This window comes from Sebastes umbrosus, chromosome 2, assembly GCF_015220745.1.
Source record: "Sebastes umbrosus isolate fSebUmb1 chromosome 2, fSebUmb1.pri, whole genome shotgun sequence".
Lineage (NCBI taxonomy): Eukaryota > Metazoa > Chordata > Actinopteri > Perciformes > Sebastidae > Sebastes > Sebastes umbrosus.
In genome coordinates this window covers 17102012-17125719 of record NC_051270.1, presented here as the reverse complement: position 1 = coordinate 17125719, position 23708 = coordinate 17102012, and the positions used below count along the sequence as shown (strand labels likewise).

The 23708-nt window shown below is 41.4% G+C and overlaps 1 protein-coding gene across 3 annotated transcripts in view; it reads left to right on the top strand.

The window, feature by feature from the left end:
• The first annotated feature begins 833 nt into the window (after positions 1-833).
• galnt2 (UDP-N-acetyl-alpha-D-galactosamine:polypeptide N-acetylgalactosaminyltransferase 2) overlaps positions 834-23708 on the top strand; it is a 67499-nt gene continuing 44624 nt past the window's right edge. For 2 of the 3 annotated variants that reach the window (XM_037748904.1, XM_037748895.1), the window contains exon 1: positions 834-1297. In XM_037748904.1, coding sequence (XP_037604832.1) covers positions 1202-1297 — 96 coding nt within the window. In that variant the 5' untranslated portion in view covers positions 834-1201. The remainder of the gene's footprint in view (positions 1298-23708) is intronic. The other variant, XM_037748910.1, reaches the window with a different exon arrangement.

The window sequence follows — 23708 nt, the reverse complement described above, 5'->3', positions numbered from 1 at the left end:
AGGGAGGGAGGAAAGAAGGATAGAACAGAGGAAGGGAGGGAGGAAGGAAAGAAGGATAGAACACAGGAAGGGAGGGAGGAAAGGAGGATAGAACAGAGAAAGGGAGGGAGGGAGGGAGGAAGGAAAGGGATAGAACAGAGGAAGGGAGGGAGGGAGGAAGGAAGGATAGAACAGAGGAAGGGAGGGAGGGAGGAAGGATAGAACAGAGGAAGGGAGGGAGGAAGGAAGGAAGGATAGAACAGAGGAAGGGAGGGAGGAAGGAAGGAAGGAAAGAAGGATAGAATGGAGAAAGGGAGGGAGGGAGAAAGGAAGGATAGAACAGAGGAAGGGAGGGAGGAAGGAAAGAAGGATAGAACAGAGGGAGGGAGGAAGGAAGGAAAGAAGGATAGAACAGAGGAAGGGAGGGAGGAAGGAAAGAAGGATAGAACAGAGGAAGGGAGGAAGGAAGGAAAGAAGGATAGAACAGAGGGAGGGAGGAAGGAAGAGAAGTAGATAAGTGATAATCTTCCAGTCTGTGTTGTTGTCTCTTTGCTAGAATGGTTCAGAAGCAGAGCTTTATAGATAAATCTGTTGTTTGATCTCCTTTAACCCGGGTTAGAGAGTCTCTGTTTAGTCTCATTTAACCCGGTTTTAACCCGGTTTTAACCCGGGTTAGAGAGTCTCTGGCGCCCCCGGTGTCTCCTCTCCTCTCAGCAGACAGCTCCACCACCAGCCTGATGATCACAGCTCCTCTCTCTCTCTCTCTCTCTCTCTCTCTCTCTCTCTCTCTCTCTCTCTCTCTCTCTCTCTCTCTCTCTGCCGGAGACTCAGCACTGAGATTTTACAACAATCATTTCCAACAGAGGGACAAGTCTCCTCCTCCCCTCCTCTCTGTAGCTGTAGCACGGCTCCGCACGGCTCGGCTCAGCTCGGCTCTCTGCTGCTGGCAGCCCCGGCCCTCCTCCTCTTCCTCCTCTTCCTCCTCCTCCTCCTCCTCCACGGGTCTTTCTGAGCCGGTGTGTGATTGGATCAGAGTCGGATAGCCTTTGCCCTCTAACCCCGCTGATGTTGTCTGGCTGCTTCCTGCTCTCCCTCCGCTCCTCCAGCTCCTCCTGACCGACCGACTCACGAAGCCTCGCTGAAGCCGCACGGCGAAGCGCCTCGCACGGACACAGACAACCGGGACGAGCCGCTAGAGGAGGACGACAAACCCGAGGCAGCCATGCGGAGGAAATCGAGGATATTGTTATGTTTTGCGGTGCTGTGGGTGCTGGGGATAGCCTACTACTTCTACTCGGGGACATCGTTGAGTCGGAAGGTAGGAAGGAAGGATTTACGGTCCTCTGCTGCTTTTGTGTTCCGGTGTACGGTGTTTGTTTCTCTGCTCTCCCGGACAAAGCGACGATGGAGCGGTGTGTGATTTGGTCGCTCTCTGTTCGGCGGCTGCAGCGATGCTCAGAGGAATGTGATGTGATAGAAAGGGCCTGCTAGTATCAGTGGGCATTGATTTGGTGGAGATGAGTGTAGTAGACAAGGGTAGCAGGGTTGTGCACAACTAAACCTCCCACTGTGCCGGTCGCTGCACGTCCACGCCGGTGCAAGCATGTCACTTACGGTTATAACGTGGCAGCAGAATGAAAGCATGCCCTAGTGATTGTTATTAATGTGAGGCTGCTGTCTGCTGGACTGGCTCCTGGGCCGGGGGGCGGTGGAGGTGGAGGTGGTGGTGGTGGTGGAGGGGTTTTAGTCTGTAGAGCACGTCAGCACAAGCTGCTGCTGCTGCTCCCAGAAATGAGCAGAGATCAGGAAGTGTGCAGATTAACGCTGGTTAAATCACTGATACACCATGCTGGCAGGAGGAGATTTAAAAAGAGGCTTTAAACATTATTTTACTGTGGGGACAACATTTAGCTTAACTGCTGATTTTTTGGCCCTGCTGTATGTTATTTGATATTATAATATTAATAATAAGTTTATTTAGTATAGCACCTTTCATAGAACACAATTCTCAAAGTGCTTTTCAGGAATAGAAAATAATTTTAAACAATAAAACAGTAAAAAAAAAAAGTTTAAGTTTAAATTAATGCAGTGTTCAGTTTTTCTATAAGCTGTTTTTGAGATATAACATTATGTTTCTTTTTTTCCCAACATATTTTATATAGGTTAAATAACTGGATTACATATTTGAAGAGCTGAAACAATCGATTTTTGTGTCTGAAATCTATGTAGAATTAATCAACTAATCTAATTGTAAACACTGATTAAGTGGTACCAGACAGGAGAAATATGGATAATGTAACCTTAATCATAAGGTCTTAATAATCTTAACAGTTACAATAATAATAATAATAATCAGTTTATTTAGTATAGCACCTTTCATAGAACACAATTCTCAAAGTGCTATTCAGTAACTTAAGAGTAAAAAAAAACAATCAAAACAGCTGAAACACAAAATGACAAAAACCTATACAATCAGATGCCAGATTAGTTTAAGTTTAAAGGTCCCATATTGTAAAAAGTACGATTTTCATGTCTTTTATATTATAAAGCAGGTTTAAGTGCTTTATAAATACTGTGAAAGTATCGAAGCGCTTAATATACGGAGAAATACACACAGACCCGTATTTAGAAATTGTGCTTTTGAAACAAGCCGTTAGGATTTCTGTTCATTTGTGATGTCACAAATATGCAATATTTAGACCATTACACGGTTTTAAACGTAAACATTCTAAATGTGTCCCAGTTTATTTCTGGTTGCAGTGTATGTGAATAACATCAGCTGACAGAAGTAAAGATTGACCCAAACTGTTGCCAGGCAACGCAGTTCTGTTGCAATTCCGTTGCAATTCCGTTTAAATGTACTAAAACGGAGCATTTCAGACAGAGGGTAAATATGGGTATATTCAAGCAGACAGTATGAGGAAAATAAAGTTTTTTTGAACATTACAGCATGTTAACATGTTCTAGTAGAAACACACAATACATGTATGAACCTGAAAATGAGCACAATATGGGACCTTTAAATTAATGCAGTGTTAAGTTTTTCTATAAGCTGTTTTTGAGATATGACATTATGTTTCTGCTATTTTGTCTACCCCATTTATATAAAGGCTAAATAACTGGATTACATATTTGAAGAGCTGAAACAATCGATTAGTTGATTTGACAGAAAATATGATGATCATTTAAGTCGTTTATCAATCAAAAGATGGCAAACATTTGATGGTTCCAATACCGGATCGACCGATACTGACTTAAATAGCTGGATCAGATATCGGTGATCTATTGAATTGAATTCTATGTTTATATACTATATATATTATATACTGACATTTGAATTCCTGTTTAAGGTTTGGTAAGGAATTGCAATTAATGTAAATAATTCCTGTTAATTTTGAAGATTTTTTTTACCAAGTTTCTGATTTTTTTCTGGCGATTTATTATTTCAATAATAAATAACAATTCAGTAAATTTATATCAATGTATTTATTTTTGTTACATTTAGTTTGACAAAGTTTGGAAAGCAATGTTTAAGTCCAGCCTGATGTCGCTTTACACATAAAAGAATGATCCCAGTCACTTCCACACAGTGAGGCATACAGCTTATTAATAAAACACCGGTATCGGATCGGTTCACCGTATCCGATACCAGAATATACCCGAATTCCCGGGTATCGCTATCGGGACTGAAAAAGTTGGATCAATGCATCCCTAGTTCCAACTCAAGGTCTGAAATTAAGTTTTTCCTTACCTAAAATCGATGTACTGTATAACGCTTTAGTATTGTAAACACTGGGTAAGGGGTACCAGATAGTAAAAATAAATCATGTCACCTTAGTCCCTGACTATTTTTAACTTGGGTATTATAATTTATTAATCATTTTCATACCTTTTTTTTAAAAATAATATTTCTTAATATAAGGAAAACCTATCTGCTGTGGTGGCAGGTGACCTGAAATTTTTACCTGCCACAGCCAACATCTGCTCTGTATTTGGCAGGTAATAATTTCAGTCCCTGTTCCAACTTCTCCAATATAAGTATATGCTTCTTTTCCTTTTAATTAAAATATGGTAATAATCTGTTGGTGGCCACCTTGGACACTATTTTCAAACAATTAATCGAGAAATAACCTGGCAGATTAATCAATAATGAAAATAATTGTCAGTTGCAGCCCTATTATTGACACTTACAACTCCATACAGTTCAACAGCATCACAAACTACATCCTCCACAATGAGCATGACGTTGAATCAACACCTCTCTAAAACAGTTCAAACACAAATTAAACATTATATCCTTCACGAAGGAAGAATTCATTGCAGGACTTTTACATTAGATTGCATTCGTTTTAGCTAAATAAACTGTAAGTCGTTTCTTTTTGCTGAAACACAACATTTATCAGTTTATTCTTACATCTGGCTACGTTTCCTTCCTGTGTGTGTGTCATGTAGTTGGTTTACAGCAACTTTTTAAACTAGTGGGTCTTTATGGCAACACCACAGGACCCTGTAAACCTCAGTAGTAATAGATGGTGAGGTGAAATTGTGTATGTGGAGGCATGGATGGATTCCATTCATGATATACCAGGTCTGTACATGCAATAGTATGCCATGCGTGAAATGTAAGTTAAATATCCTCCAGGTGTTCATAGAAAGACATGTTCTCATTGTACACACATCTGTATTCTCTGTGTGTGTGTGTGTGGGGGTGTGTGTGTGCTAATGAAGGCCAGTGTATCCTGCTGTGTGTATGCATAAAGTGCTCTGCGTGGGTGGTTGTGTGCACAGTACATTGCCACTATTACCCCTATTTGGTTATGTATGTGTGTGTGTGTGTGTGTGTGTGTGTGTGTGTGTGTGAACGCCCTGTGTGTATTCCACCTGTCTCTTGTCTTGTCCGATCTGTGTCTCTGTGTTTGCTTTGCTCCAGTCAACCAGAGCAGCCCTCTTACTTTTCCATTAGGCTGATAGCTGTGTGTTTGTGGTTGTTAGGGGGGTCAAAGTGACACTCCATGATAAGCAACTTTCTCTGGAGTTGGGTTGCAGGCGGCATTAATATGGATCCTGGATGATCGGCTGCACCTGGCTGGTGTCTTTACACAAGAGGGAGATCTAATCTGGTTAAACAAAGGTAGAGCTGCGCAGGTTAAGTGCTGTTTTCCATCACATCTTCAACGTCCTTTGAAAGAGTCGAGGCATTTTAATAATTTCTCTCTGCTGTCATGAAACAAACTTTGTAGCTGTAGGTTAGTGAATTTTTCAAAAGCACTCAGGATTCAACACAAGGGCAGATGGACTAAATCTACTGAACCGAGGAAACTAAATTACAACCATTTAAAAAAGAAAAACACTTGCTTGAGATTGATGCTTCCCTTTATAGGAAATTAGTAAAAAAGTCCATTATGAGTTCCCTATGGCCCAATGTGATGTCTTAAAATAGCTAGTTTTGAATGGCTGTCCAAAGCCCAAAAATATTCATAATACAATGTTATAAAATAGCAAATCTTCATATTTTAGAAGCTGTAATCGAGGCATGTTTGGAGTATTTCTTAATAATAAACTTCAATCAACTAATCATTTTAGTGAGGCTGCAACTAAGGATTATTGTTGATTATTTTCTCGATGAATCAATTAGTTGTTTGGGCTATATAATGTCAGAAAATGGTGAAAAATGTTGATCAAAGCCTAAGATGACGTCCTCAAATGTTTTGTTTTGTCCACAACTCAAAGACATTCAGTTTACTGTTATAGAGGAGTAAAGAAACCAGAAAACATTTACATTTAACAAGCTGGAATCAGAGAATTTAGATTTTTCTTCTTAAAAATATACTTAAACTGATCAATCGATTATCAAAATAGATGGCGAGAAATTTAATAGTTGACATCTAATTGATTCATTTTTGCTGTTCTACATTTCAGTACTTGTCATCAACTCCTAAGTTCCTTCCTTTTCACTTTTTTTCCTTTTCTTGGCAGCAGAAAGATGAATTGCAAATGTTGTGAATTAAATTACGCAACAATGTCCAAAGGTTACCAAATATGGATAAAAAGCTTTTTCTATCGAGTATCGAGAATATTTGTGATACTGTATCGATTCTCAAAAACACTATATAGATTTTTAATAAATAGTTTTCATGCAAAGAATAACTCAGTCAGTACTTTATTTCATTTGCAAAGAGATGTGGCCTCTCAAAGTAGTGCTATGATGTTACAGGAACTGTGATAAATAGTAAATAGTACCTTTTTTTAACTCAGATTTTACGCATATGGTGGTGTGTTTTCTAAAATTAGATTTTAAAAATCGCAATATATCGCCTTGCTTACAGTATCGCGATAAATTGAATCATAACCCCTGTATCATGATACATATTGTATTGCCAGATTCTTGCCAATACACAGCCCTATTTCAAAGTGTGATTCACGACTTTGTACATTCATTCATTAGTCAGTCTTGAGATAATGGTGACTTGCTGACGTCTGGAGACTCGACTGTTTAGCGGTGCAAAGAAAATCAGACAAAGAAGCATGTCCATGAGCCAGTGCTTGGACCTTTAATTTAAAACATTTCCAAGCAACTTTGCTTTGTTTGTGTACTTTGTTGTGTCATCGCTGCTTGCAACCTCTGTGGTGGATCCAACAGGACTCCCACTCTCACGGCAGCTAATTCAATAATCTGAAGGACGATGTCTCTGCCAGAGGAATTAGTTCAGCTAGTTTCTGCAGCTCTGTCATACACACCCATGATACTGTGGCTCTTCAGATCAAAGCGCCCGCCAAACAGCAATTCTACTATTATCAGTTCAAAAGTACCCAATTTGGAAGAATGTCCCTCCGGTTAGAGTCTGTGTGCCAATTTAAAGACGCTGTTTGAACACAGTATCGGTGCCTGTGAGCTATCGCAGCGTCTTGTGCAAAAAATTAACGTTGCCATTTCTGACTTTTATTTTTGGTCTGTGACTGAAATGTCACCATGAGTCTCCAGAGGTCTTGAGCAAACCGTTGCACACAATGTTCCTCATATCTCTGATCGTACATTTAGAGCTGCGTCACTGGGAAAGTTTGTCTTTGTTTATTAGTGTACACAGTGATACGGAGAGTTCTTGGGCATTTCTCAGGTTTACTGCCCTGAATTAAACCGACTCACTGTGTCAAATGAGAGGAGCTGAGCATTGTGTGACGTGTACCTACCCATCAACAACCTCATTTTGGAGATTGTGAAACTGAGGAAGATTGGATGAGTTCAATCATTCACATGTATTATGCATACAAATGCCATGTTTTCTTGTTCTTTTTGGTATCTTTCTACAGTATTACAACATACAGTGTATGTATTCCCGCAGTGTGTAGCTTTTTATGGCCTGAAAGTGAAGGTTCCCCCTTTCTTTGAACAGTATGTAGAATGACAGGAAACTTTGGGAGACACCCAGCAGCTGGCCTCGGTACAGCCTTGTGTGTCTATAAGTGCATTGTTGCACACACAGGAGGATAATGTTGCAAACATGAGCCTGCTCCATCCTGGCTCCCCAGGATGCCCCATTAAAGTCTTCCTTGTTGGACAGACCTCAGAGGGCTTTTCCTGCCAGCTCTTAAGAGACCAACGTCCCACCATTGAGTCCACTTTCCCTCTAATCAGCGGCGGGTGAGAGGGGAGCTAAATGGCTGATAGTGGAGGTTGGCACCGAACCCTCAGGAAAACCCAACAAACACAGACTTTATAAGAAAGTTATCAGGTGTTTGAGTAAAGCTGCCGATGGACGGTAATTGGATTTATCAAAGTGGTAAACAGTGTGAGTGGCATGTATAACATTTGGTCACATGTCTCTCTTGTAGAAATCAGCACAAATGTGATGTAATAATGTCATTAAATTACTATGAACAGTATTCACTTTGACAAAGGATAGAGGCAGGGGGGAGCATGAATGTCCAAGAACAAATCACTTACACATGTGGTAAACACAGTCATGCCAGACTGACTCACGCACACACTGACGGTCCACTGTTGATATGGAGCTCAGCTCTCACCCAAAGGTGGATCACAGCAGCAGCAGAAGAAGTATTTCTCAACGTGTGGTTGTGATTAGCCAGAGGTTTGGATTAGTTTCCAGTTGGTGGCAGAGGATTCAGAAGTTAGTTCAGTGCTTTTTCTTCCAGCAAACTGTGGAGAGCTGCACACATGAATCGGCTCAGCGGGGATTCGGAGAGCTTTTAACACCGACTGGTCCAGCTAGCTCAAGAGTGAAAGTTGCAGCTTCTGTTATCTGCAGCTCTAGGCGCTCTCAAACTACGACTTTACCAATACATCGGTAGTGTGGATTCACCAGCAATGGATCAGTTGCACCTCACTCTCTCAGTGAGGGTGATGGTGGGGCATTATTAGTGTGTTTTGTCTTTTGACTGTTGTGTAATAGGGGGCAAAAAAAAATCGATTCACTTATGTATCGCAATGTTTTTTTTTTTGTACAATTTTGAAATAGATTTTTTTTATGCCAGAATCAATGTATTTGCTTCATTTGAGTCTATGCGGAGGTAGAACGAAGTTACCGCTTTTATTGTTGTAGTCTGAGTAACGTGACATCATATCCGTTCCGTATCCGTCTCTCAAAACAAACAGTAGCCGGCCGGCTGTAGCGAGCAGAAATCAGCAGACATCATGGCTTAAGCTGCATGCTAACTCTGTCAGGGACAGGAAACGTTATCGTATTGCGGTAACGTGCAGTTAAGCCAGCCGTCACTCGCATCTCCGTGGTCAAATCAGCCGACGCTACAGCTGTAGAGCACCCATATACTGACATTTATGTTAAATGCATTCAAACGGCCCCGATGGAGCTGACCATGTATAAAGAGAACGGAGCTGACGGGAGGGCTAGAGACGGACTTGGAGAAGTTAGCGGAAGTATACACGTGACTATGTTCGTTTTTCAAAATAAGGTGTTAACAAAAAGAACTGTATATACAAAATACATATATGGAAATAAGATTGATTAGATTATATTCACCAGAAGTATAAAACATTACATGTCCCTTATAAATTAAAAAGAAAATAGCACTTATTTGTGAGGGAAATGTCTTTATTCTTTGATTTTTGGGTTGCTGGAAAAAAATGTAATAAGTAATGCCTGACAATGACTGATATATTTGACTTCAGGACATCTCTGACTGCATACATGCTGAAAATCAAACATTTTTACCGTATTAATTTAGATATTTTCCGAAGTAAAAGTCCCTAGAAATGTATGATTCAACTTGTTCCCATGGTCTAGTGTTAAAAAAGTTAACAAAAATTGCAATAAATCGTAATATCGAATCGCAATACTTAAAGATCGCAATACATCCACACACAAGTATCGTGATAGTATTGAATCGGGAGATAGGTGTATCGTCCCAGCCCTATTGTTTAGTGGATAGTATATGTGGAGCAAGGTGGATGCTGGCCTTTGCTCCTCAACACACTGTCTGTTGGAGTGACACATTATCGTCAGCGCTCTCACACAGACCCTGCAGTGTATCTTTACCGTCAAGTCTTTACTGTATATGCACTCTTATGTGCACACACGCTGCTTTAGTTATAAAACTGATTGCATGCTTTAGACTTCCTGCTGTTGTGTAACTGCAGCACAATCATCTAGCTGAAAGAGCTGCGGCTTTAGCAGTTCAATATGTTTATAATAATGCCAGAATACAGTGTAATTTAAGTCAGCGAGCACAGATCCATTATTACAAACTAACTAAATGCGGTTTCCACAGAGCCAACGCTGAATCGATAAAAGGCTTGAATGAAGCTGGGGATCCTTGGGTACTGAGTCCTTCTCAGATACACAGGTTTTGTTTGAAGTATTGACTCTCTCTGTGTGTGTTACTGTTTATTATGAATATTGATCACTTCTGACAGATGCTCAACAGATTCAGAGAGTAAATAGAGATACCAAAGAAGAAGACGTGTCCCTGTTGTTTATTAAGGATTTATTTCAGCGTTCGGTTGTGCAGCTCCAAACCTCTCGTGTCCCTTCTGGTTGCAAATAATCAAGATGGTGATGGCCAAAATGCCAAACTCGAGGCTTCAAAATGGCAGTACTACGTCCACTTCTTATATACAGTCTATGATTTAAGACCCTTTTACAGGGTTCTTCTTTAATACAAGTCAGCTGGAAACACTAAAAAGTCTTTTATTCCTAGTTAGTCCTGATCTATCAGCCCTGAAACCCAACGATTGACTGCCATGAACAGACACAGACTGAGACATCGCCCAGAAAGAAGGCCAATAGTTTAGTTAATGGCACCGTACAGGTAGGCGTTGAAAAGAGCAGTTTAAATCTGTTGATATCAAACTGTCAGTTTCACTACATTCTCATCTGTGGCTTGAGGAACTCTTTATTTTATTTAATTTATTCTGTCTTTGTTGTGTAATCACCCCTCTTTGGTACTTTCCTTGTGGTTAAACACAACAGCATGTTGCATCTGCGAGTGTGCTCCAAACTGGATTATTTTCTTCTTATGCTGATTTTCTTCCCTGGCAGACGACGAGCATTCACGGAAAAGTTGAAAGGGATGAGGATATCTATTGTTCGTGGGACCTGCGCCGAGGCGAGAGCTTTTTCAAAGATCTGTTTTTTATTCAGACATCAAGAGAAAACAGAGCAAACCCTCTTTTATTCAATTTGTCACTGAGAGGCAAACTATTGTAGCTGCTTCACAATATTGACGTCTTCAGAACTTCACAAGCGGTGAGGTCAGCAGTAATCGGTGTTTCCGTTGTTATCAGGCTGAACTATTCAAAAAGGCTTGATAGGGAGCCCAGGTGGCCATGAGGTTTTGCCAAGGACATTCAAATCACTAAATAAATGACAACCTTCCATATAATGATATAATTTAGTTGGTGCACTTCCAGTCACTGCTACTGGACTGTGTAATGCTTTAATGGAAATGCTGCTGTTGTGTCACTGGAATTATGAAAAGGATGTGCATGATCTTTGAGAATAAATTGTCAGAAAATGCGGGAAATGTATCTCTTCCAATGCAAGCTTCTTGCTTATTTCTCCTCTGATGTAGATGCACTTGCAAACCGACTAAAACGACTTTGTCAGGATTCACAATTTGAATATTATTTTTGAATTCAACCACCTGAAGGACAAAGTGCAGCACTTACATTACACCAGGAGACTCGGAGAAGTTGTGTTTCTTTTTGAAAGTCAAGAGAAAAGTTGAGCTCTACCTTTGCCGCCTATGATTGGCAATTCAAGATGTTTGTGTGTGCTTATGAGCTGCAGTTGAAATGACTCACAGTGTGTATGTATAGTGTGCGTATGTTTTGGCTCTCCAGAGCATATTTTAGTTCAACCTGTTTTTGTTGTCTGAATGTCCCATCTGCCCCGCTCTCAGCTGTTTGTTGCTGCCGACTCACAAAACAAACATAATGCAGAGCGGATTGAGGTACATGCAAACAGGCATCCCGGCCACCCACGCCATCCTCATCCTGAAACATCCACAGCAGACGCGTGTGGATCCGTCACATTTGGGTCACAGAATCCTGATGCTGACATTTCTCATCGGCCTCAAACTCGAATGAGGTGCAGATCTTTGTTTTCTTTTCTGAACAGAATATTTGGCATTTTTGGCAATAACGACGATGATTCAGAAGATGATACTGGAATATAGTCCAATGATGGCTTCTCCATAATCAATCAGTAATCGTTTTAGAGAGAAGGGATGGTCGAGGGCCAGTCCATTAGATGTGTTGTATTTAAACAGCAAAGGCCCTTCTGTGTTGAAACTCAGCAGCTTAAGAAACTGATTTTTAAGATGGAAGAAATGTCCAAATAATGTCTGGCCGTCTGCCAAAGTGGTGGGTGGATGGATTTTTTTTAACACTGGTCTGGTGGGAGGTGTTAATTTCTCACCCTGCATCACAACATGGCCATTCAATAATGAACCGGTGTTTGTTTTACTCGGTAATAATGGCGTCCTGTAAGAAAAAATGCACCAAAAACACTCAAAGTACTATTAAAAACAGCTATTAGTGATGTACTTTGTTTTTCAGATGTTTCTTCAATTGATTCTCCTGTTTGATTTGTTGATATTCATGCTTTTATTATCCTATTACTATTTAATCTCAATGCTCAGCACCAACTGCACTCTCTGACTTTACTTGACTCCAATTCCTTGTGTGTTCTGTGGTGGCATTAATGGTTGACTGATTGTCAAAAATTGCATGGGGGGAAGAAAATGCAGATGTAAACCAATTTGTCCTCTGACAGAAGCCTCAATAGACCCAAAATGCAATGCCGCCTCGTACTTGGTACAAAATCTTCAAAATTAACAGGAATTACAATTCAAGTGTAAACCTTTTTAATGCAGCAACAAATTGGTCAAAACTTAAACAGGAATTCAAATTCCAGTATATAATGTGTTTAGTATATAAACAAAGAATTGAATTTGATAGAATGGCCCCATTGTCACCGATACCCGATCCAGCTATTTGAGTCAATATCGGCCCGGTATCCGATCTGGTATCGGTGCATCCCTAACAAAAAGTAAGAGTCGCGATATTACAAGTTTCATCACGATACGATATTATATTGATTCTTTGGACAACCATAAGTCTGCCCCGATACGATTCAATTCAGTTCAGGGGCCTGCGATCAATATGAGACAATATAATATTCTTATTTAACACAATCAATTACATTTGTATCAACTAAGAAAAAAAACAACTAAAATATGAATTTGACAATATTATTACTGAGCTTTTACAGACATTTAAATGAAAAAAAAATCTAATCTTTTAATAAAAAGAATAAATATACAGAGGGAATTTCACAATAAAGGTGTATCTTAAAGATGATATTTTCACTTTGCATCAATGATATTGGATCGTTGATCATTGAATCGATATATTGATCCAGATCGATCTATCGGCACTCCCCTAACAAAAAAGGTAAATTACAACACTTTATATCTGAAAGATAATTCCTGTATAGTGAATAAAGGCTGACAAACATTTGACTGACTACAGCTGCTACTCGTGACCTCTCCAGCCTCGTAACCCCACACAAACCCATAAAAAGGTCCAAATTCCACAGTGGAGTTTGTAATATTATTGGTCAATACTAGTAAAGAAGAAGCTTGCAAAGCGTCTCTTTGCAGTATGTTGAAATGGGTTTCAGGAAGCAGAGGTGCTGACTCGGCTCTACCGGCTTCTTCCTGTTTAAAATGAGGAAGAATCAGAGCAACTGACGAAATGGTTGGAAACTAAAGTGACAGTTTATTTACAGCCTGTTAGAGCCTTATATGAATAGTCATGACACAATGGATGGAAAAGGGTGAAATGAATAATTAGAGTGCCTTAGTGTCTGTGTGTGCGTGAGCGTGTGTCTTTGACCACGTGTTCTCCCATTTTCCTGGCTTTTCCTGTGGCCTCTCCTCTCCTCTTAGGGACACGTCACCAGATTTTTGGACTTTTCTGACGGTCCTGTGTTTATATACCAACCTAATAGACAATTTGGCGAGACTGAGATGTTTTTTTTTTCCACTCATCCCTTCAAGTTACGTTGCTGCTTCTGACCTGGACGGCTCAAAAAGCAGCTTGAAGGCAGCAGGAACAGGAGTCGTCTGTCCAAGTGGTTGAAACTCTGAAGGAAAAAGCCTGAAAATCACATCATTTATAAAAAAAGAAAAAAGGACTCCAGAGACGGCACTGCTAGTCTGGTGCTAAAAACAGACTGCTACTGTATGGCATATTCCTCTGGTGACGGGAACCTTAGATGGTGGTTCTGTAAAAATAGACGCATGCATTTATACATTGAACACGATGTCTCTGTTTTAACATAAACCCTCTACTTTAACTTAAACTCCGTCCGAGGTTCCTATCAGCAGAGTTTGATGTGTACCGGCAGACTACTTCTGCTGCCTCAGGACTTATTACAGCCTGTGCCAGTTGTAATTGTATGAGTTCATGTACAATGATTGATGGTAGGAAATTCTTTGTTACTCCAAATAAGCTGCTGCTGTACCCATCAGCTCCAGTCAGGAATACCAGCACTGCTAACAAACAGTTTGCAGCTCAGTGGCAAATATTGAAACAGATTTGAGGCTCTTGTCTTTGTTGTAGTGGCGTTATTTATTAAGAAAACTTACTGAGGTGTTCAGGTTTCCTGTACATATATGAACTAACCGTTCAACCTACAGTAGTAACCTAAACCAGTGTTACTTAAGGCTTGGAGCGTTTCATACTACATTATTTTGTGGGGTTAGAGGTTATGTTAAAAAAAGCCCTGTTTACGATGACACATCCACTGTATTGCTCCACTGTGTGAGAGCTGGATGCTACTTTATCAGAGTTTAGGCCATAAACTGTATATAAGGAAGTGGACATAGTCACTGTGATGTCACCCACTGCTTTGTGGACTACAGTTTTGAAGCCTGAAGTTCGGCATTTTGGAAGAAGTGACACGAGAGGGTGGAGTTAAGTACAATTGAAAGCTGAATAAGACATTTTTATGCGACCAAAATGTTACAATTAACTTTCATGAACTGAAAACACACCGTGAAAGGGTTAAAGTTGTAAGACGAAAACACGGACAACTCCCAGACCGGACAACGCCGTGGCAGCGACCTGTCGATCACAAGGTAGCCACGCCCTAAAGCATACCCTGCTTTATGGTCTATTTGACTCTAAATGGGACCATAATTTACTAAATGAACATCATGCTGTATTGAAGAAGACTTGAAACTAGCGATTGAGACCATAAAGTCATGTTTACAATGTTTACTGAGGTAATAAATCAAGTGAGAAGTAGGCTAATTTTCTCTTAGACTTCTATACAATCAGACTTCTTTTTACACCCAGAGGAGTCGCCCCCTGCTGGCTATTAGAGAGAATGCAAGTTTAAGGCACTTCTGCATTGGCTTCACTTTTCAGACCCGGAGGTTGCCCACTGGTTTAAGCTAACTTTAGCAGCTCCATCCTGCTTGGATTTGGTTTAAGTTTACACTCCAGCAACCCAAGCAATAAAAGATAATTTCTTTACGTCCCTGTCTTCTACATGGATCATTAACTGACTTTTTTCCTTTGTCTTTTAGTGTACATATTTAAGACCCTTTTACAGGGTTCTTGTTTTAAAACGAGTCAGCTGGAAACATTAGAAAGCGAGCTGGAGACTTGCGTTTTCAACCAGCTTTCCCTGACTCAGGACATTTCTCAGTGTGCGATGATGTTAAACTCTTCAGTTTCTCTCCCACCAGCCATATGGTAATGCACTCACTTCACTCTGTCTCTCCCACTCACCTTCTCTTTCCTTCTATATGTCATTCCACCCCTGGTATTTGCTTTCTTTGTGTTCCTGTCCTGCACAAATAGACTTTTCTCTGTTCTTGTGCATGCTTGCTTTCTCTTATTTGTTTGTGCTTCTTTTATTTAGTTTGTTTCTTCTGTTTAAGTAGGCCAGAAATTCAGTCGGTCACCCTGGGAGCTAATTATGAAAACACAGTTGTCGTCATGTACAGACCCACCAGAAGCAGGCCTGTGAGTGTGACCCACTTTGGGCCCTAACCCACAGATTTAGAAACCACCTACATGAAGGGAGTAACAGAATATCCTGAGCTCTTGGGGCCATTGGGCCTCGTGCCCTTTCCTATGTCTCTGTGTGTTTCTGCCTTAAAAGGTAGGTTTGATTTATCTGTGCTTTCAGCTCGGTGGGGGCGGAGCAGACGCGATTGTGTCAGACCCCATCAAGACTGGCTAAGAATAGCTAAAACCATCTAACACCTTAGCTTGGGTTGGTTTGAAATGGGTTGTTTCACGCCCTCTCTGCTGCATGTCAGAGACGAGGCCAAGTCTGCCGCTGACATACAGGTTACAGACGCAGGTACGGCTAGCTGAGGCGAAGCTTTGGGAAGGAGTTGTGGATGGTTTACGCTTTGTTGGAGTGTGCATTTGTACTGTAAATACATCGACTGTTTTATTATAACAGTCTGCTGTCTGTCAGCTTTGTTTGTTCCTGACATGGCCTCCCATCTCCTCTCTACTGTCACTCTTCCTTCTGCTGCCGTCCATTAACAGCATGGCAGCCGCAGAGCGTATGATGCAAGTCAGAGTTTACTGTCCCGCCCTGCTGCCAGCGAATGATTGACCCAACGGTGTGTAAGCACGAGGATCTGCAGCCATAAACGCCAAGCAGAGGTGGCTTTGTGTGTACGTGGCTCTTGTCAGCTGACTGATTAAAATGTATGAACACAGCTAAATGAAATTATACTATCAAAACTGTAATGGCAGCATTGAGACAGATTGTCGTACCGGAGAATTTGTATTCTGGCCGGACTGCTGTGTCTGCTGTTTCTGTTGTTGGCAGATTATACCGAGCTCTCTCTCTTTCACTATTACTCACTGTTCTCACAGTTCCTAAAAACAGCAGCACAGTAGAAATCAAATCACACTTAGTTATTGCTCTGCAGTAGGAAAATGGTGCTGAAAGTAAATGTCTGTTTACTCGCTGCGACTTGATCTGTTTACTGAATAAATACCTCGATTTGTAGCTGAAGTTCAAGGCAGGAGCAGATTGATCCTATATGGTCACAGCACCGTACCATCGCACATCGATTCTTCTTACAAATGAGCAAAATGTCAGTGGGGGAAATAAACCACAAACACCCAAAGGACATATTTAAAAAAACCATTGGTGAGCAGTTGCTTGTGTATTTAGTTTCTAATATTGTACATTGCTGCTTTTATTTGTTGTGACACATTGTGGCATGATTTCAGTTATTTCAGCTGTGTTGTTGGACAGTTTTCAGCTCACATTTCTCAATGATCACTTAAAATGTGATTTCAAAAATAATAATAATAATACAGTATGACACAGGAAGCATTTTTTTCTAGATATATCACTGCTGAGCTGACAAAACAAGAAGCTTGTAACAAATGTCACTAAAGGTGGGCCTTTACCACTACCAGTGACACACCAAACCGACATTGGAGAACTAGCGGCGCCGAAGGCCGCCTGTTGCGTCGCCTCACGCCACCTTTGTCTTGGCCAAAAAGTTGCACTTAAACGCACCACAAAGACTACAGCCGAAGGCCAACTACCACGTACGTTCTGCGCCTGCGTGAGAGGAAATAACTCTCCACAGGTGGTGGGAGACTGTTCGTCATTCAAAAAGGGAAACCAGAAGACGGCGGTTATACAAGCCGTTGTTATGATGCGTACATGAAACAAAGCAGCGTCTGCCGACCATTTTCACACCACTCTCACTCACCATTTAGCTTCATTCCAGATGTCGTTGTGAAAATATCCGTGTATTGGAACGATCAGATGAGATGAAGATGAAAAATGAGAAGATACTTCTGTGTTTTTCCTCTTGACTTTACTCGTTTTTCTTGCTTTCCTCACCTCTGTTTCTCTTCTCGTGAACTGATTCGTTTATGCTGAACAGCCAATCAGAGTGATTTTCTCTCACCGACGAGCTCCGCCGCCGATTCAACATGCTGAATTGGCCAAAAAACCTCAGACACGGGCAGACTAGAGCCGACAGTGCGGGACACACCGCAAAAACTAGACCGATGGACGCTCACTGACGACCCCGAACTGGCTCATGAACGACCGTCGGCTTGGTGTATCAGGGCCTTAAATGATACTTTCCTCATTGCAAGAAGTACATTTGGTCATCTTCCCATGTCTGCAAGCATCCACACAGTCCAAAATCTTGAGCTACAATCCCTTGCTGACAATTCAGACCTTTACTAGCACAGTTGGAAAAATAGCAGACCGTAGAGCAACCCAAAGCTTTTACATTGCATCAGTAAAATGAACAAAATACCTCAGATTGCAGAGTTTTACTCTTTGATAACTTTACAGATGAACAGCAGATGCATGATGTTCTCCAGTTATGAAGCCAGGTTTACACTTTTGGGTGCCATCGAACCGACCTTTCTCATTCTGTTTGCTGTAATGTTCATACCTCAGCATCAGCAGCTGCTTAATGTTTTCATGTGAAGCATCAAACAGTTTTACTTGCCGTTTGCATGTCACAGATGTAATGTAATGATAAGGACTCTTCTATGAAATGGACTATTGCCAAATATTTGAGTAACTGAATACAACTGTGAATAACACACCCTAAAACAGTACACGCCCCTAAACTGTCAGACAGGCTCATAAAAATGGCTTGATTAAGGTCTGTAATATGTCACTGTCTGGTTGCTGAAACTATAGGTCATAACTCAAAATGAGACATACGCCTTTCCTCGGGGAGAGCTGCATGATGAGTAGCAATTTGTTTCAAAGGGCCCGCGTCCCATTACAGAAAAAAAAAATCCTCCTTTGTGTGCCGTCAGAGTTCCCGAACAAGAGTCGGGGTGTGTAATTAACCTTCTTTAAAAGCCACACATCTGTTCCCCTTTCTCTAACTTCAGGCTGTTGAACTTGTAATACAAGCTGAGCTGGTGTTGTGATCCTAGTATGTGCGCTCAATGTTACACACAAACACACACAGATGCACGACTGCATACACACGTCAAAGGTGACCCATCGGGACCAGAGGCCTGTACTACAAAGCGAATTCTACATACCAAGGGTATCTTCTCGTTATCTGGCTTAACTAACCCTTACAAACGAGATCACGCTAAGCGGTCCTACGACGGTGGTTATCAACTCGGTAAATCAACCCTGGGTTTCTCAGTCTGCTTATTAGCACGTTCACATGAACAGGGCGGTGTTTGCAGCATATAACCAATCACAAAGATGGACAGGCAGAGCATCATATTTTACAAACCAAGAGCAAACTATATTAGACAAATATGAAAGTATGTCTGACTGGAGTCTGGTGGCTTTGAGAAAAGCATACATAACGGTTTTGTACTTTAATAAATTATAATAATTGTCAAAATCCCGGGCTGCACGGTGGTGCAGTGGTTCAGTGGTTCAGTGCAGTGGCACTGTCGCCTCACAGCAAGAGGGTCGCAGGTTCGACTCTGTGTTAACGTGTTTTTTTTCCGGGTTCTGTGGCTTCCTCCCACAGTCCAAAGACATGCAGGTTAATTGTCGACTCTAAATTGCCCGTAGGTGTGAATGCGAGCCTGAATGGTTGTCTGTCTCTATGTGTCAGCCCTGTGATAGTCTGGTGACCTGTCCAGGGTGTACCCCGCCTTCACACAATGTCAGCTGGGATCGGCTTTATTATTTATTTTGGCAGGTTTCGTCCTCCATAGATTGTAACCTTTCCCACTGAAGACAAAAGCCAGATGTTAGTGGGTTTTTGTCCTGTGGCAAAGGGGCTTTAGGAGCTATAAGTCAGGGCATCTCCGACTTTGCTGCTTTGATTTGACCCTTCTTATTTCAACCGGTCTCTTGCCAGCTCAGCTACATTTAGCGAAGTGCTATACTAAATCCCTGGACTTCCCCTTTTAATGAGTGAGTGACTGATTTAGCTGAGAGAGGGATAACGGAAGGACTTTGGTTGAATTTGTTTTTTCAACAGTTAATGTGAGAGTAAACGTTTCCATCATGTCGCCTTCGTTGTACATTAATGTTGGAATAACACCCATCGGATTTGACCTGCTGATGTCATCAGGCACTATATCTATAGGGTTGTGTAATGGCGTAATGACAGACGGGCTGCTTCGGTACTTTTAGAGGATGTTATTGGTGCCAGGCCAAACACAGAACGAGTCTGGTTAATGTCCATACAGGAGTGTGCCGACATCCATTAACACATAACAGAGGGGAGTGGGAATCTAGCTGCTGCATGTGTGCTCCATGTTAAACCTGATATGTGTAACAAGAAGTGTGTGTACAGAGAGTATTTTAAATCTAGAGCAAAGGTTATATGTGCATATTTCTACGTTGAATCTACACATAGATTTAAGACTACATACGTGAGAATGTAGAAATCCTGGCTTTGGTTCAACCTAAACACACACACACACACACACACACACACTGAGCGACGTACACACATTACACCACTACGGCTCACATCCATACATGATACCCATTCATGAAAACACACCTTCCCCTGCTGGCTTACAGAAAACGTTTCTCCTTGTATGGGAAGGAAAATATTTATAGACTTAAAGCTCCTTCCTGTTCCAAACACACACACACACACACACACACACACATGGACAGACACTCCTATGGTATCAGTACCGTAACATTCATGACCTCAGCATCGTTTCTGTAAAGTCATCCAAATCTTGCCAAAGCTATTTGCAACTTTCATCTTTCTACCTTTTTTTTGAGCAAAACTTCTCATTATATTCTCTTTAAAAAACGGCAGGAGCTTCAAATTTCACAAATCACGATCACTTTCGTGTAATAAACGGTATAATGAAAGCAATCCCCCAGCATGCAGATTGTCTTAAAAGCAAGAAGGAGCATTTTTGGTGGTAGTAATCACAGACCGCCGCTGTGGTCGAGGAGGGGACAATCATTTACTGTTAGCAGGACGAGGAGGAGGAGGAGGAGGAGGAGGAGGAGGAGGGGCATCAAAGAAGGCCGGGAGGAAGAGGGGGGTGTAGGGAAAGAAAAGGGAGGAAGCAAAGTGGTTGATGAAAGAGTTTGTACAACTGAATTGGAGATTTTAACGTCCCCACCCTCTGCACCCCTCCCTCCACCCTGGCCTACTTTTCCCCTCTGCTGACACACTCAGATGATTCAGCACTTCCCTCCATCATCTCCCTCCCTGCTTCACCATCTTCCTCTCCATCCCCCTCGTGCCTCGTCTTGTTTTTGCATTCCCTCTTTCTTTGTCTCCAGCAGCGCCTTCCCCTCTTTTCAGAAAATTATATCTGAACTTCCCCATTATCAGGAGTCATTTGTTCAAATTAATTCTCAAACTCCCTGCTGACGAGCAGCAGGGAATAAGCAAGCTTTCATAACGCCGAATATAATCATTACCGCCTCGTGAAGATCTGACATTTTGAAAAGACTTCGGGGATTGTCAGTTTTCGACTGTATCATGCCTCCATATGTGGGTTGTTGTGACTGCCTTGAGTGCCACTCAGTCAGCGCATAAAGGATCATCTTTAAACTGGCATATAGAGGAATGAAGACCACATAGTTTTACATGATAACAGTGATGACTTGTTGGGTCTAGTGTCGCGTCGTCTGCCCTCTTGTTTTCTCACAGATCTCTTCACTGCTCCTGTCATCAACTGGGAATCAAGTGAACTCTCCAGCTCTCTTTTCTGCGTTCTATCTCACTTTTTATCGCCCGCTTTTGATGCTCTTTCATGTCCGTCTGCAGTCCAGAAACACAGAAGGTCCTGTCTCTGACCCCTCTCGCTCTACATGAAAAGACTCCTCTGTGTGTATGTGTGTGTGTGTGTGTGTGTACGTGTGTGTCTATACCACAAAAGATGTAACGGACACCATGACACCATGAACCTGAGCTCAGTTTATTGGGTGTGTTGAACCGTCACTGACAGGCAGACTGACAGATGATCGCCAGGGCAACAGGACAACCTTAAAGGAATACACAAGTTTTTGGGAGATTGTCGATTAATCTGTCAATTATTTTCTCTATTAATCGATTATTTGTTTGGTTTATAAAATGTCATGAAATGGTAAAAAATCTCGATCGGTGTTTCCTAAAGTCCAAGATGACGTCCTCAAATGTCTTGCTTTTGTCAACTATTAGATTAATCACCAACTATTTTGATAATCGATTAATCAGTTTGAGTAATTTTCTAAGAAAAAAACAGACATTTCATAAACCAAACAACTAATCGATTAATCAAGAAAATAAACGACAGATAGATCGACAATGAAAATAATCATTAGTTGTAGCCCTAGTTATAACTATCGTTACAGCTTTAGTGAAAATATTTCCTAAAGGTTTCCTTGTGTGGAGCAGTATATCCAGTAGTCCAGTGTTGTTGAGCTGCAGCTGTGCAGTCACTGCAGCAGACCGCTCAAATGCTTAAAACACGGTTTTCCCCTGAGAGATGTGGTACACGTGGTGGACGTTCTCCGAGCACCAAGAGTCTTTCCAACTAACGACGAAGCAGTGGATGATGCAGGATTGTGTGTCTCTCCAGCAACACACATCTTCTCTACCTGTTGCTTCCACACAAGTATTTTAATGTTTCCTGATTATTGTTGTTGTGGTTTATATTTACCCGTTCACCAGTTTGCCTCTGGACGACATTAAGAGAGAGGAAACTTGCTTATTGGACGTCTTCATTTGGGTTCATTCAGACGTCTCCCTCTTCAGTCGGTGTTAAACAAAAACCCAGGAACTGAAGAGATAATTAGTTTAGATTTTTTTTCTTTGTGTGTGTGGTCTGACTTTAGGTTGGAATTTGTGTGTGTGTAGGAATGTGTGTGTGTGCGCGCATCTTTCTTTGCATGTGTTTTTCTCTCTGTGTGTGTGTGTGTGTGTGTGTAGGATGCAGATGGGGTTTTGGGAAGGCGGCCAGCACACACAATTGCTCCATTGAGCCGACTCACACCCCCCAAGTCTCTCTCTCCCTTTCACTCAGTAACACACACACACACACACACACATACACACATACACACATACACACACACCCTGGTGAGACTTGTCACAGTTTGCTCACTGCAGTCTGAATTCTCAGCCGAGCGAAGTCGACGGGGCCTCAGGGTTGCAGTCTTGTGGATTTTACAAACAGCCCCTTCCCCTCTTTTTGTTGTTCTGTCCTCCCTCTCTCTCTTCTCTCTCTCTCTCTCCTCTCTCCTCTCTCTCTTCTCTCTCTTCTCTCTCTTCTCTCTCTTCTCTCTCTTCTCTCTCTTCTCTCTCTTCTCTCTTCTATAGAGGTTTTATTATTTTAAAGTTACTCGGAGAACTAATGAGCTCCTCCACGTGTTTGAAGCAGAGCCGTGCATCAGCAGGGGGTTGTATGTCAGAGTGTGACACACTTCTGTGATGTTTTGGATAGCTTTCCTCCTCTGTCGCGTCTTATTAGATGTCAGAAAGAGAGACACAGACGGAGAGCAGAGCTGTTTTTTTATTCAGAGGTGGCTGACAACTGCAACTCCTTCCCTCTGTGTGTGTTACAGTATACTCGGTGAAAGCCCCGCGAGATATATTCTCCCTTCCTGTCCTCGTTCTGTGTGTCCTCCTTCATACAGTTAGCATGTTTTTCTTTTATTGTATAAATGTCATTGTACTGAAGTTAACAGGCTGCCTGTTGAGTTACACCAAAAGATTTGTCAGCTTCATTACTGCTGGATGAATGGTGTCAATGCCATGCCTTGTTTTTCCTTTTATTTTTGAGTAATTTTCCTTCACATGTGCAGAAATATGTGTGTAGACAAATGAGCCAGTTCATCTCACACAGAGGAGCAGATTGATTTATTTTTCTATTAATAGGCTCTTTGTGAATTATGAAATCTTTGACGACAGCATATAAACGTCCCCTAAAATAATGACATCAGAGAAAACTGTAATTAATTTGTCTCCCCTGGAGGAATCAGTCACAAGTAACACAGAAAATAAGTCATTAAATGTGACTTCTTACAGCCTAGTAGGGATGCACGGTACCGATAACTGGATCGGATATCTGGTCGATGCTGACTCAAATAGCTGGATCGGATATCGGTGACAATGTGGCTGATCTATTCAATTCAATTCTATGTTTATAAACTATACACATTACATACTGGAATTTTAATTCCTGTTTAAGTTTTGACCAATATGTTGCTGCATAAAAAAAGTTGAAACTTGAACTGAAATTTCTGTTGAAGATTTTTTTGCCAAGTTGTTGTTGTACG